The 12,600-nt window shown below is 52.5% G+C and overlaps 1 protein-coding gene across 4 annotated transcripts in view; it reads right to left on the bottom strand.

Annotated features, from left to right (window-relative positions):
• ARHGEF17 (Rho guanine nucleotide exchange factor 17) overlaps window positions 1-12,600 on the bottom strand; it is a 130,600-nt gene that overhangs the window by 6,340 nt on the left and 111,660 nt on the right. For all 4 annotated transcript variants that reach the window (XM_078602895.1, XM_078602897.1, XM_078602894.1 and 1 more), the window contains exons 14-22: window positions 11,859-11,932; window positions 10,549-10,742; window positions 9,406-9,713; window positions 8,624-8,909; window positions 7,702-7,788; window positions 7,397-7,464; window positions 5,155-5,303; window positions 2,836-3,010; window positions 1,310-1,678 (exon numbers count right to left, since the gene is read on the bottom strand). In XM_078602895.1, coding sequence (XP_078459021.1) covers window positions 1,310-1,678; window positions 2,836-3,010; window positions 5,155-5,303; window positions 7,397-7,464; window positions 7,702-7,788; window positions 8,624-8,909; window positions 9,406-9,713; window positions 10,549-10,742; window positions 11,859-11,932 — 1,710 coding nt within the window. The remainder of the gene's footprint in view (window positions 1-1,309; window positions 1,679-2,835; window positions 3,011-5,154; window positions 5,304-7,396; window positions 7,465-7,701; window positions 7,789-8,623; window positions 8,910-9,405; window positions 9,714-10,548; window positions 10,743-11,858; window positions 11,933-12,600) is intronic.

Raw genomic sequence — 12,600 nt, 5'->3', positions numbered from 1 at the left:
GCTTCTTGAGTGAAAAATTGAAGCCGAGGTTTGACAATCGAATCGCTTGTGGTACCGATTCACTGCACAGGTTTTAGGGAGCGCTGTAAATCGGACTGACTATTGTTACAATAATCAGGCGAATCTTTACACGTCTAATCACCGTCGTCGGTAACGATTCGTAATGCGATTCACACGTCACTGACACAGAGCGCGAGCCGATACAAGTCTGAACACGGCATTCGAATCCCGTGAGTGTACATCCCGTTAAGATGGTAACTAAAGTATCGAAGATGACACTAAGAGGTGAGTATGCACTTTTTTAACCTCGGTAAACGTGTTAGGTACAATTTGAAACTGTTGAGATGTTTTTCACTTCAATGCACAACACATACACAGGAAGTCGTAGAACTCGCACTTATTTGCAGAACTGGGTAATGATGTTCAGTAATAAACTTCTGGAGTAGGAATGATAATGAAATTAACAATGCTACAACTTTCGGTGACATTTAAAAACAATAAAACAAAACTATAATTTAAACTCTCTTGTCAGTATACTGTTGGATGAAGGCCTTCCCGCCCAAGCCATGTCGGTCATGATGTTTTATTTGACCATACTTCACCACGCTGGTCAGCGTGGGCTCGCGAAGGGGGAGGGGCTGGGGGCCAAGGCCAAAGTTCAGATATCACTTGCCACTGATGCTAGCCATGGCAAGGAATTGAACTTGGGTTGCTTGGCTCATGGAGCAGTGCCCTAACCACTGCGCACCACTGCTCCACCCCGTAAGCTGAACTTCTTTCGCGCCATACATAGCCAACCGCGCCAATCGGAGGGGCGACATGGATAGGTTTACGCTGCAGAACACGCGCACCTTTCTGCGATGCGTTTTCAGGTCGTGCCGCGTGTCGTGCGGCACGACGCCCGACATTCCGCTCTTCCACGCGATGACAGCCTCTTGAGCACGTGCAGCGAAACGTCGGACGTCGTTCCGAACGATGACCACATCGGAGAGCCGTGCGCAGCAGCACAATTTTTAACTACCTCGCCTGGTATACAGGAGGTTGTCGGTTCGATCCCGACACTGCCTCCTCTATATTTGGAGTTTGCATGTCTATCTCCCCGTGGTCGTGTGGATTTTTCTCCGGCTCCTCCGGTTTTTCCCTCCACATTTAGCACCATGCGTTTATGGCTACTGTAAATGATATGGCTGCTGTAAATTTCCACGTGACAAGCCACTTCGTTGAGTTATAATTTGTGGCCAGGAAAATAAAAAAAATAAAAATAGTTTCGCTTCAGCTCAACCGCTGCAACCGACGAACGCGAGCGCACCTTTGTCGGCCGACCCGACCGGCCCAGTCTCAGCAGCCGCGTCCAGTGGCAGCTCGATGGAGGTGAGGAAGCGAACGTGGCCCGTGTGGCCGTGTGTCGAGCCCATGGGCAACAGCTGGGCCAGGAGGGGTGGCCCCTGGGTCCCTAACGGCGATGTCGCTGCCGCCGCCGCCGTCGTGACGGGAGCCGGCAACGGAGCGGCCGCGGCGTTCTGCCGCGCCGTGGAGGGCAGCTTGGGCGGGATGTGCGGGAGCGGCAGGGTGAGCAGCACGCCGGCGCTCGTGCCCACCCACAGCATGTCCTTGCAGGCCAGCAGCGCCGTGACGCGCAGGCACGCCGCTTTGTGCTGCCGGATGATCGCGTCCGCGCCTGGAGACACGCAACGCGCGCGAGGGGGCACGTTTCAATCGACCACGGAGGAGTTGACCGCCCCGCCGGCCCCTGCCCCCGCCGGCCCTCACCCCAACAAGGATTTGAACTCGCGGCCGGCCTCATGATTGCGAGCCGCTCGCTCTACCGCTGAGCCACCGGGATGGGTTTTTTTCGTGAAAAGTAAAATCCATTCCGAGTGGATGCAGGGCTTTAACCATTCCACAATCAGGACACACAGTTGATAGCATCTAATGACTCGTGATTCTTTATAAAAAGATTGCTTCTCACGCTGTTGGTACGAGCGTGAAATTGTACGTGTAAGAAGCGATCGTTTTATAACAAATGCAAATCCTGTGAAAATGCTTCCAAAAGACGAAGTGAACGAACGAGAGAAAGAAAATAAGAGAGAAAAAGAGTGTACCAATTAGACACGATGCATGAGAAAAAACTATAACACGAGCCAGACGGTAGAATTTCCAAAATAAAATACAAAGGAGACAGATAAGAAGATACGAGAAAGAATGTACGTAACAAAACATAACGAACGGGAAAGAAACGACAAACAATACCAATGAGACAAGCAAAAGAATGACTTCTTTGATAAAATTAAAACCCCAATCATCGTGGCAATCCATCAAATCAGAGAGCGGGGATCGATCCTAACACTCGTAACCACGAGTGTGGGAATCAACTCATGCTGACAAGAGGCAATGCGGCCAATTAAGTGACGGCGGTGATGACGTTGACAATGACGACGATGATGATGATGATGATGACGACGATGACTACGACGATGATAATGACAAAGACGACAATGATGACGATGATGACGTCAATAATGATGACGACGACGACGGTGATGATGACCTTCTTGGTTCTTTTGGTAAAGTCACGTCGAAGGGAAATAATAAAGTAATAAAAATAAAACATAATAAAATAAATTATTATATTATATTAAAAATAAAGCATAATAAAATAAATTATAATATTACATTATATTTTATTATGTTTTATTTTTATTATTTAATTACTTCCCTTCTACGTGACTTTACCGAAAAAACCAATAAGATGAATCCCTGCAGTCATGAAAGCTTTTAAGCGACGATAATGACGACGAAAAAACGAAGACTACGATAACGACTACGACGACGCACCTGCGAGCATCTTGTGCACGGCGGGCGCCACATCAATCTCGGCCAGGCAGTCGCGTGTCTGCGCGTGGTAGAGGCGCACGGAGGCGCTGCTCTGCACGGAGACCCACACGCCGAGCCCCGACGCCACGAGGCACGAGACGGCGCGTGACGCGTCACTCCCCACCGTGAACGTGTGCTGCGGCGATGGGAAGCCCGCGTGATGGGGGAGTCGGGGAGACACGGACCGGCAGACAGACGGACGGACGTGGCAAGGGTTATTTTTTTTATTAAATCAACAAAAGTGTTTTGTCGTCGGTAACGATCCAAGCGTGCTTTTACAAGTCGGGCTGTGCTGGTTATTTGTTCTGTCGAGGTTTCTAACGAACCAAGCTGAAAGTTGCTTTTATACAGAGCCTTTAGCACAAGGCCTCAGCGCAAAAATAACCCAACCATTCGGAAACCACGAAAGAATAAAACTGAATTAACAAACAAAACCCTTAAGGCGTTAAACTGAATGAAGCAAAACACTGTATAAGGCATGTAATCTACACAGGCGGGGATGCAAGCGAAAACACATGTTTTAAGATGAGTCCTGATAGACTCAACCAACTGATGTTCTGGGGAAGAACATTGATCCACACGTGTGGAGGTGTGTGGTTGCTGGAGGCTCAATCGCCCATTGATCGCAGGCAGGTTTAGTTTTTGGCACACACACAGGTGCCCCCTATTCGCACAGGAGTTGAGGTTCTACAGTGGCCATCTTCAGGAGTTGACTCTCTGACGACGCCCCCGCAGCAGTGTGGCGAAAGGTCGAGGTAAGAAAAGCTCAGCACGCAGAGCGACCCAGGAAAAAACAAACACACGTGGATTGCGCAAGCGGCTGCGAAAACGTGCACGTGTTTGAATCGGCTGCTTTTCGACAACAATGTGGGAAATTCACTTTGTGGAATTCACTGCGTCTCCCTAATCGTACCGCCGAAACCTCCCCCACCTCTCCCCATTCCCAAGTCCAGGATCAATACTTAAATTTTCTTTTCTCCCTACGACTGTGCGTGCCACACTGTGACGCGTTTGCTCTGCCGCTCTCACCTCATTTCAATTCCCCTGACTCGCCCCGAAGCATTCGACTCCCGATTCCCTTCTTGGCAATAAGTCCCCGGCTTCCTCAAACTGCCCTACATGGAAAAGTTTCCCTCCCCCGCCCCCCCCCGTTTGTAAGGCGTCTTGGAGATGCGGCCAGAGTCTAGATGCCTTATAAATCAAATTGTGTTGTCTTGGTCTGCGGGGAGGATGCAATGATTTGTGGAGTTGACGATGGGCAATGACGACGAGGCCACCAACTGCGGCAGGATGAGCGAGGACAACGGTGTGTATTCACTGGCATCCCAGTTTATTGAACATTACTATTGGATTTACAAGAAATGACGTTTTCAAGTCCCTCCGAAGCATTAACTCTGCCTCCCCCCACCCCCACCGCTGCCTGTGAGCTTGATTAATGTCGACAGGTTCAATCTGAATTCCTTCCCCCAGATATTTTATGACCATTTCAGGCTGTTTACCAGCAGCTTGGCCCGGACAAACACGGAAATTAAGTTCCGCTGCACATATTCCCGAAGCGGTCCGTAAACAGTGCCACGGGGCTGGAAAGCATCTGCGTTTTCTGTTGGTATAAACCAGTAATGTATAAATCACGCAACACATTCAACCTCTGGGCCTGTAGCCCAGTGACCACTCCACCCAGTAAGCCGTTAATATGGCATTCGGGTAACGTACAATACAAAGTGGATTAATACTGTGTCTAAATGTAGTCGCACCTCAAGGACGCTGAACAGTCAGGGGACGCACGTTCGAGGGAGGGAGGGTGAGTGAGTGGGGTGGGATCGGGTTCGGGGGGAGTGAAGAAGAGTCAAAGGCAGAGATGAAGAGGAAGTTCTTTAACCCGGACTCGGAGAGTCAGGGAGTTGTTCGCAGTGGGGAACAATCAGAGGCAAGGAGAGTTCCAGACATCGGCGGTAGCAGAAAAGAAGCGACGAATTATCGATCAGAAATTGACAAACGGCGAGCGGGTCTCTTGTATTTTGTGGAGAGGCCTCGGCTGTCCGAGTCGTGGGTGCGATACGGGCGTCAGCTGGGGCGAGGTGAGAAGGGAGCAGTGGGCATGGGCAAGGCTGGGAATAATGCTGCAAAGAAGAAGAGACGGGAGACAGGATTTTGCGTGGACATAAAGAACCGCAGTAAACGAATGTAGAAGCTGAGCGAGTGAGCGGCGTTACGGGTCTCCCACGTGGCAGGCTCGAGCGCTCGCTGCGTCATCGAGCCGCGGGGGTGTTTGAGTCGCACCTCCGGGACGAGGTTGGCGGTGTTGATGACGACGATGATGTTCTGGCAGCTGCACCACAGGCGGCCGGCCACGTGCGCCATCTTGGTGACCGGGTTGCCCGGGGAGCCCACGGTGAGGGTGTGCGAGTGCTGCGAGTCCCAGAAGCAGCCTGCGGGGGGCAAGCGAGTTAGGGGGCCCACTGTCACCATTAACCGTTGAGAGTGAATTCAACGTTTATATTTTAACAGGTAAGGCTCACTTAGCTATGTAGCTATTTTTCGGAAGCGACCTGGCTATCACAAATGATGGCTCAAAGAAGTGGGTTATCGCGTGGCAATTTACAGGAGCAGCCAAATACTCTAAACGAGTGTTTCTAAATGTGGCGGGAAAAACCTGGAGGACACGGAGAAAAATCCACGCGACCACGGGAAGAACGTGCAAACTCTAAATATACAGGCACCAGAGTCGGGATCGAATCCACGACCTCCTGTATACCAGGTGAGGTAGTTAACATTCCGCCACCATGAGCTTCGTTACCACTATCACGTTCCCCCGAAGTCATCACACCCGCCGACATCGTTAACATCATCATAACCAACATCGTCAAAACAATCTCCCGTCATCATTACGCATGACAAATCGAGTCCCCTCGATTGGAGGCCCTTCTCCCAATAGTGGATGTGAGCAAGCACTTGCAGGGCTGCGCCTGTCCCTTTTTTGTTTTACTTTAAGCTCATAATGCAGGTATGGAACCGCACGAACCCATGGCACACTGCATGCGATGGGTTCTGAACAGCCGGCAGCAGCTGCCTCAAAGCTTCACCATTGCCCACAGCGCGCGGCCGTGTCTTCGCCGCTCGTGGTCGGTGCCATCAGCCACACGCGGACTCTTCACCATCGGCGACTCAGCCACCACTTATATAATGGGGGGGTTATCGCGTGACCCCCGACCCCCTCCGCCAGCACACTGGGGGATCACCCTGAATTGGCAGCAGGGTGCATATCGTTGGCACCAGGCGGCGTCTATCCTTTTCGAAAGCGCCGGCGCCAAATGTTGAACCAGGGCAGGAAATCCCTCACTTTTCCAAGGATTCATCAGCATCGCGTAACCGTTTACGGAGTGTCCTGTACGGTAGTGTCATTGTCAAAACGCTGCGCGTGCAGGACACCCTCCAAATGGCCGAACAAATGGAAACGTGATGGTGCCAGATCTGGGCCGTGGGGTGGATGGGGAAACACAAATCCGCTCGAGCGCTCAATGACCCTCAGAATGTTGTCAGGGTCAAGCTCGGTCTGACATTGTCATGCCGGAGGAGGGAGGGGGCCTCATACCATCTGAAAAATAATTCTAGGAACATTCTTTGGAATTCCCATGAACGAATGCAATGTATGACATTTTTTGTTGCATTTACAATTTTATCAGTGGAAAAAAAGATACGAGGCACTACCACACCAGAAGGTAGTGCAGCAAAAATACACTCGTGCGGGGTCCTACGCTACCTCGCCTACGCTGTTCGTTTTTACCAAACCCGCACGTTGAGGTCTGGCCAAGCCCCGCCAACCTGCACGGCATGGGGAGGCTCTCCTTCCAGCAGAGCATTCACAAAAGGGCTGCAACATCATTACGTGATGAATCCTTTCGGGGGTAACACACGAATATGTTGGTGTGGCCGATTTTGTTCTTTGTGAATAAAAAGCAAGTTCTTTAACAAGCAAAGACGCGTTACTTATGTTATATATTTATCTTACCATCGTGGCGCTTCTCGGATGTGAGAGCCGCTTACGCACGGCAGATGCCAAACCGCCTATTTTTTATATAAAAAAATGTTCTGACTTCATCGCACCCACGTGGACGTCGTTAGAACACGGGCGGGCGATGTGAAAAGTAGGTCAAGCTCTTGCAATCTCCTCCAACCACGCATGCAGCGCCGGTAAAATGAACTTAATTAAAATAATGAAACGACGGGGGGGGGGGCACACTTTTTGTCTACATCATAATTTACAAAAAAAAACATAGAGTATGGATCCCTGCAGTCACGGAAACTTCAAATCTAGATCAAATAATAGAACTTACATTTTTTGATTGAAAGCTTGTGAGAATTTTATTGTTTGATATTTTTATCATTTTATTATTTCCCTTCTACGTGACTTTACCGAAAGAACCAATAATATAGTACTTTCATTGTTTTATGATTCAGACAATGCTGTTTGTGGGCTGCATGCCAGCCAGACGAGGCTCGGTGATTGGGCAGGTCATCGTACCTGCCTCCCTCTGGTACACGATGAGGTCTCCATTCAGCAGCGACACAAACACCTTGTTGTCCAGGTACCTGAGCACATCAACAGAGAAAGAAAGATCAGGTCCGTGGAAATGTCCAGAAAGATGGCGTTGGACGGAACAACAGGCGAGAACAAGCCGAATTTGTGGCGGTGGTGCGGTAAAGCTCCCCGCTGTGATTTTGGGTTGTGCCGCGTGTAGTTCAGGATGCTCCATCAGAATGAAACGTGCGAATTGGAAAAAAGAGAGAGAGGATGATGGGATGGGATAATGGGACAGGCCCACTTACAGGATGCACATGACGGCGGCTGGGTGCTGCATCTTGAGGCTGTTCTTGCGGTTACGGATGTTGTCCGACGATTGGTAAACGTGGATACTGCAACGGGGAAGAGGACAACCACGGTCAGATAACGATCACCGACGACCGACCCTTCGTGAAGACCGGCCTGCTGGAAGCAAGCAGAGGGACACAGATCACCCGTGTGGCTCTGTATTTCACAAATGAACTACAATACATTGCTGATCTCGTCAAGGAGTACAAACCATCACACAAGCTTCGGTCATCCTCACAGCGGCTTTTTGGCTCACCATCGAACAGAGACGGTCACTGCATCGCGCGCTTTCAGATGCGCTTCTGCGGCTATGCGGAACGCTCTTCCTTCCGGTATTAGGAAGCCACTGGAGCCATGCAGTTTTAAATCTAGATTTTAAATCTCATTTCTTTAGAACTGCCTTTTGTGTTTAGTTTGTTGTCCTTCCCCCACACCTCTCATTATCACGGTTGGCTACATACGGTGAGAAATAAGTTCGACATACATACATACATTGTGGGCTGTCGGGGCAAGTGCTGTTGTGAGCATCCACCTAAATACACCACATCAGGTATTCCTCTCGCTACGGCTGTGGTTACTAATCACGCGCCTACTCGCCAGCCTACCTGTGACCCGGAAGATACTGAGGAAGAGATTAAGCCCTGGGTTTACACAAAGAGACACAGACTCGCGTAGATTCTCATAAACTTAGAGAAATGCATACATTTACCCTGGGCTCAATTTGTTCTGTCCGAGACACTTGGCCCACCGCACAAAGTATACTTCCTCGCCACGGCTGCAGCTACTACGAGTCGCGTGCCACCTACTCCGGTCCACCAGCGAGCCGTACGACAACTGTGGCATGAGAGTTCGATCATCCCCGGTGCAACAGCAGCTCACCACCCATCCTCGGTGCCGAGCCACATGGAGCTGGTGTGGGCCTCGGGGTCCATGCTGAGCAGCTCCTCCAGGCTGGCCTGGAAGGAGCCCCGGCTCGTCCGTCTCATCGCCCGTCCGTCCGCCGCGGCCGCCGCGGCCGCCACCACCACAGCGATGGAGCCTGCGGAGGCGACGGGCTGGAAGGCGCTGCAGGCGCTCGATATGGACGGCCGTGCGGGGTCCTCGTGCTCGTCGTCCGAGCTCGTTGTCTCTGCCCCCGGGTCCTTCGAGGCCGTACGGTCGTCCACTGAAGGTGACCGGGAGAATTGAGTTAGAGCCGCGCAACGAGGCCAAAGCTGCGACCGTCTCTTTATTTATTTTTTATATAGTCGACCCGCAGTGATTAATTTCAGCCAGAACCAGTGTCCCGGGCATAATTTTGACACGCCGCATCCATCTCGGTGTATTTTGTGCTCACGGTACTCTGGCGGTGTGTGCGGTGGGTGGGTGGGTGCGGTGGTGTGCAAAAAAAAACAACTTGCTTGAATAATGCTTAGGGTTACGAGAAGTCTTGAAGATCTGTACTTAATTTAAGGTGCCTGTCCTTAATAAGGACGCACATCTCTCTGTGACACGTCCGTAACATCTCACGTCAGCGTTCCAGTAAATACAGTAAAAACAAATACATACTTCGAAGCACAACGACCGAAATGCTTTCTAATTAATACATTTGAAATAAAAAAGCGAATATCTGAACAGGGTTGACACGCAAACACGACCCCGCTTCCGCAGGCGGTGCTTACGGCTCAGCGTGAAATCCGGGCGCCCGTCCCGCGCTCCGCCAGGCTGCTTGGAGCCGCGACCTCGCGGCCTTGAGGTCGGGGACGAGGCCTCCCCCTCCGACTCCTCCGCGTCGCTCGCAAACGGGTTCCCCGCGGCGCCCACACGAGGGGGCCTCTGCTCGCCCGCCTGGGACTGCGAGGGAGACGAGGAGGAGGACGACGACGACGACGAAGAGGTGGCGACGGCAGCCGGGTCGAGAGCGGGCGGCGAGCCGATATCGTCGGAGCTTGGGATCTCCGGCAGTGGCCGGTGGGACGCAGGACGATCCCTACGAGGGGCGGAACCGTGGTGGGTGGGGTGGGGGGGGGAAGCTGCTGATGGAAGCGTTGCCTCGTCGCACAACACGGCAGTGGAGCTGCCCGACAGTCCCGCGCACCTCCGATTAGCACGGTCGGTGTCGAACGGTGCGAAAGAAGTTCAACGTGCGTACGTACACACAAGTACTGCACCGGCGGGCAGGAAGACGGACAGGCACACCGATAGACAAGCAGAAGGACGCATGGTCACACAAACGGAGAGCTAACAGCAGACTGTTGGAGTAAGTGCTGTTAGCAAGCACCTATGACGACTGGCACGGCACACAAGAGGGTGGGTGGCCAGCACTATCGCGCCCGTCCACCTTTGTCTCCCTAGCGGCGACATTTTCACATCGCACCAGGTACTCATTTAAGGCTGGGTCGACCCAGGGGAGGCCCACGATCAGTTAAGGTATTCGTCAACGGTGTTGAGCGTGAGCGGGAATCGAACTCGAGTCGCCGGGTTCGTAGCCATACACAGACATAAACAGCCATACATAGACAGCAATAACTAGACACAGCCATACACAGACATACACAGCCATACACAGACATACACAGACATACACAGACATACACAGACATACACAGACATACACAGCCATACACAGACATACACAGCCATACACAGACATACACAGACATACACAGCCATACACAGCCATACACAGCCATACACAGACATACACAGCCATACACAGCCATACACAGCTAGACACAGACACAGCTAGACACAGACACAGCTAGACACAGACACAGACAGAAACAGACACAGACACCCCAGGTGGCCGGGCGGGGGGAGCGAACCTGGTGCCGCGCCCCAGCCCAGGCACGGGCGCGATGCAGAGGATGCGCGCGGAGCAGACGGCGATGCAGGCCTCCACCATAGGGTCGGGCCGCACGCTCAGCAGGCACACCTGGCCCACGTAGCCGTCGCTGTTGCACACCCACACCTCGGAGGAGTGGTCCCACGCGCCGAGGCTCGGCGAAGCGCACGAGAACTGGAGTGGGCGGCACACGGGCGACGGAACGGACCGCACAAACGTCGTTAACGACGATCCGGTCGCCTGCCTTGACCACCTGAATGTGGAATTTTAAAATTGTCGCTCTGCATCTTCGTCGGTCGTATGAATAAAGAAGAGGAGCGCACGCGTATCGAAGGTCACCGATTAGTTTTTTTTGGGAGGGACGCGGGGGGGGGGGGGGATTTAAGCGGTGAGTGGCGTGGGATGATGAAACCGCAGGGCGTGGAGCAGCCCCCCCGAGCGGGGACGCGGTGGGCCCAACGGGAGCGAGTCCGCCACCCGAAGGGCCTCCACTAGAGGCCATCTGGACTTCCACGCTTGCCAGATGTCTTGAATGAGGAGGGAGTACCCACACTTTGCTCCACCACACACGTGACTACGGCGTTACCAACTTCCACCGCAGGGTGGACAGAGGCGGTTTAGAAATCTGCACCAACCGCCACGTTGCTTGGTGCAGATTTCTTAACGGCGACGTGCGCTGACCGTGGGCGGCATTCCTTGTTCCAGTGATTCCCGTTCGTTCTTGATAGGAAGACCAGAGACCGTTGTGTGCTTCCAAAAATAGATCCGTACCCGTCTCATAACCGGGTTAAACATTTATAGGTGCTCATATACATTTGAAAATATACGCATGGCGGGGGATGCAGCGAATGAAAACGGAGTAGTAATGAGGTAATAAGGCGCAAAACGGCTCCAATTGGGCCGCCGCCGTGAAAACAAATCGCGCAAATTTCCGACGGCAGTCGGCTGTTCACGAGGGACAATTCCATTTTCGGAAAACAGGAATGTACTCGACACGCCGCCTCGCAAATAAAACATCGGGTAATTGCGACTCAAATGACGGCGCGCGATTTCTTACGGACGTCTTCATTCTTCCATTTATACCCCCCGCTATTCATCCGTTCGTACCCCTCGTAACTCAAACGCGATCGCGGGTTGCACGACACGGGGGAGATGAGGGGGGGGGGGAAAGGTGATTTGTAGAGAAACGCTTATTTGGAAACCGAGGCGCTCGTTTCTACTCCGTTTTGTTGCTGTGCCGCGACACGGCACGCGCGTTAAAAGGCAATTTTCAATCGGCCGGACGCGCACCTGCATGCCGCTGCGCGTCTTCATGATGGGAATGGCCTTGAGGAACTCGGGGTCCCAGCGATCCTTTGTCTGCGCTGCAAAACGAGAAACAAAAAACGATCACCGGCATAAACGCTCGCTCTGCATCGCGCAAGGTTCGTGGTGCCGGCGGCGCCGCACCGCATGCTAAAACACGCAAAGATCCCCCCCACCCATTTAGCCTGTAACGGACTGCTGGGGCAATTTCTGTTAGCGAGCACGTTTACAGGCCGCAAAGGTACTCGTTTAGGGCTGAGTTGACCTGGGGGAGCCCCAGATCTGGTTAAAATAATCGTCACCGTTGCTCGCCGCGAGCGGAGATCGAACTCGTGTCGCCGGGTTCGTAGTGCAGTGCGCTAACTACTACGTTACACACGCAAACACACAACCACACACACACACCTGCACAAACACACACGCAAGCACACATGCGGCTGAGCATGTGGGGCCATATGACCCAGCCAAGACAACCGTGCCTGCCATAGGAGCTCACCGACGGGACTGCGTCCAGATCTTTCAAGGATCTGTGACAATCCAGTCTGGTTAAACCCAGGATGGATCGCAGCCAGGCCAGTCTGAATGTTTCAAGTTGATGCAGGTGTTCCTTGTAACGGAGTCCACATTTATCAAGCATTGAGAAGAGAGGCCATGACTGTAGCCGAGAAGGCCACACGCACAAACACACGGCCCATGACTGGTACCAGCAGTGTCAATAAATATCGGC

The sequence above is a fragment of the Lampetra planeri genome, chromosome 19 (genome assembly GCF_965212315.1).
Source record: "Lampetra planeri chromosome 19, kcLamPlan1.2.h2, whole genome shotgun sequence".
Classification (NCBI taxonomy): Eukaryota; Metazoa; Chordata; class Hyperoartia; order Petromyzontiformes; family Petromyzontidae; genus Lampetra; species Lampetra planeri.
This window is presented reverse-complemented; position numbering and strand designations above follow the sequence as displayed.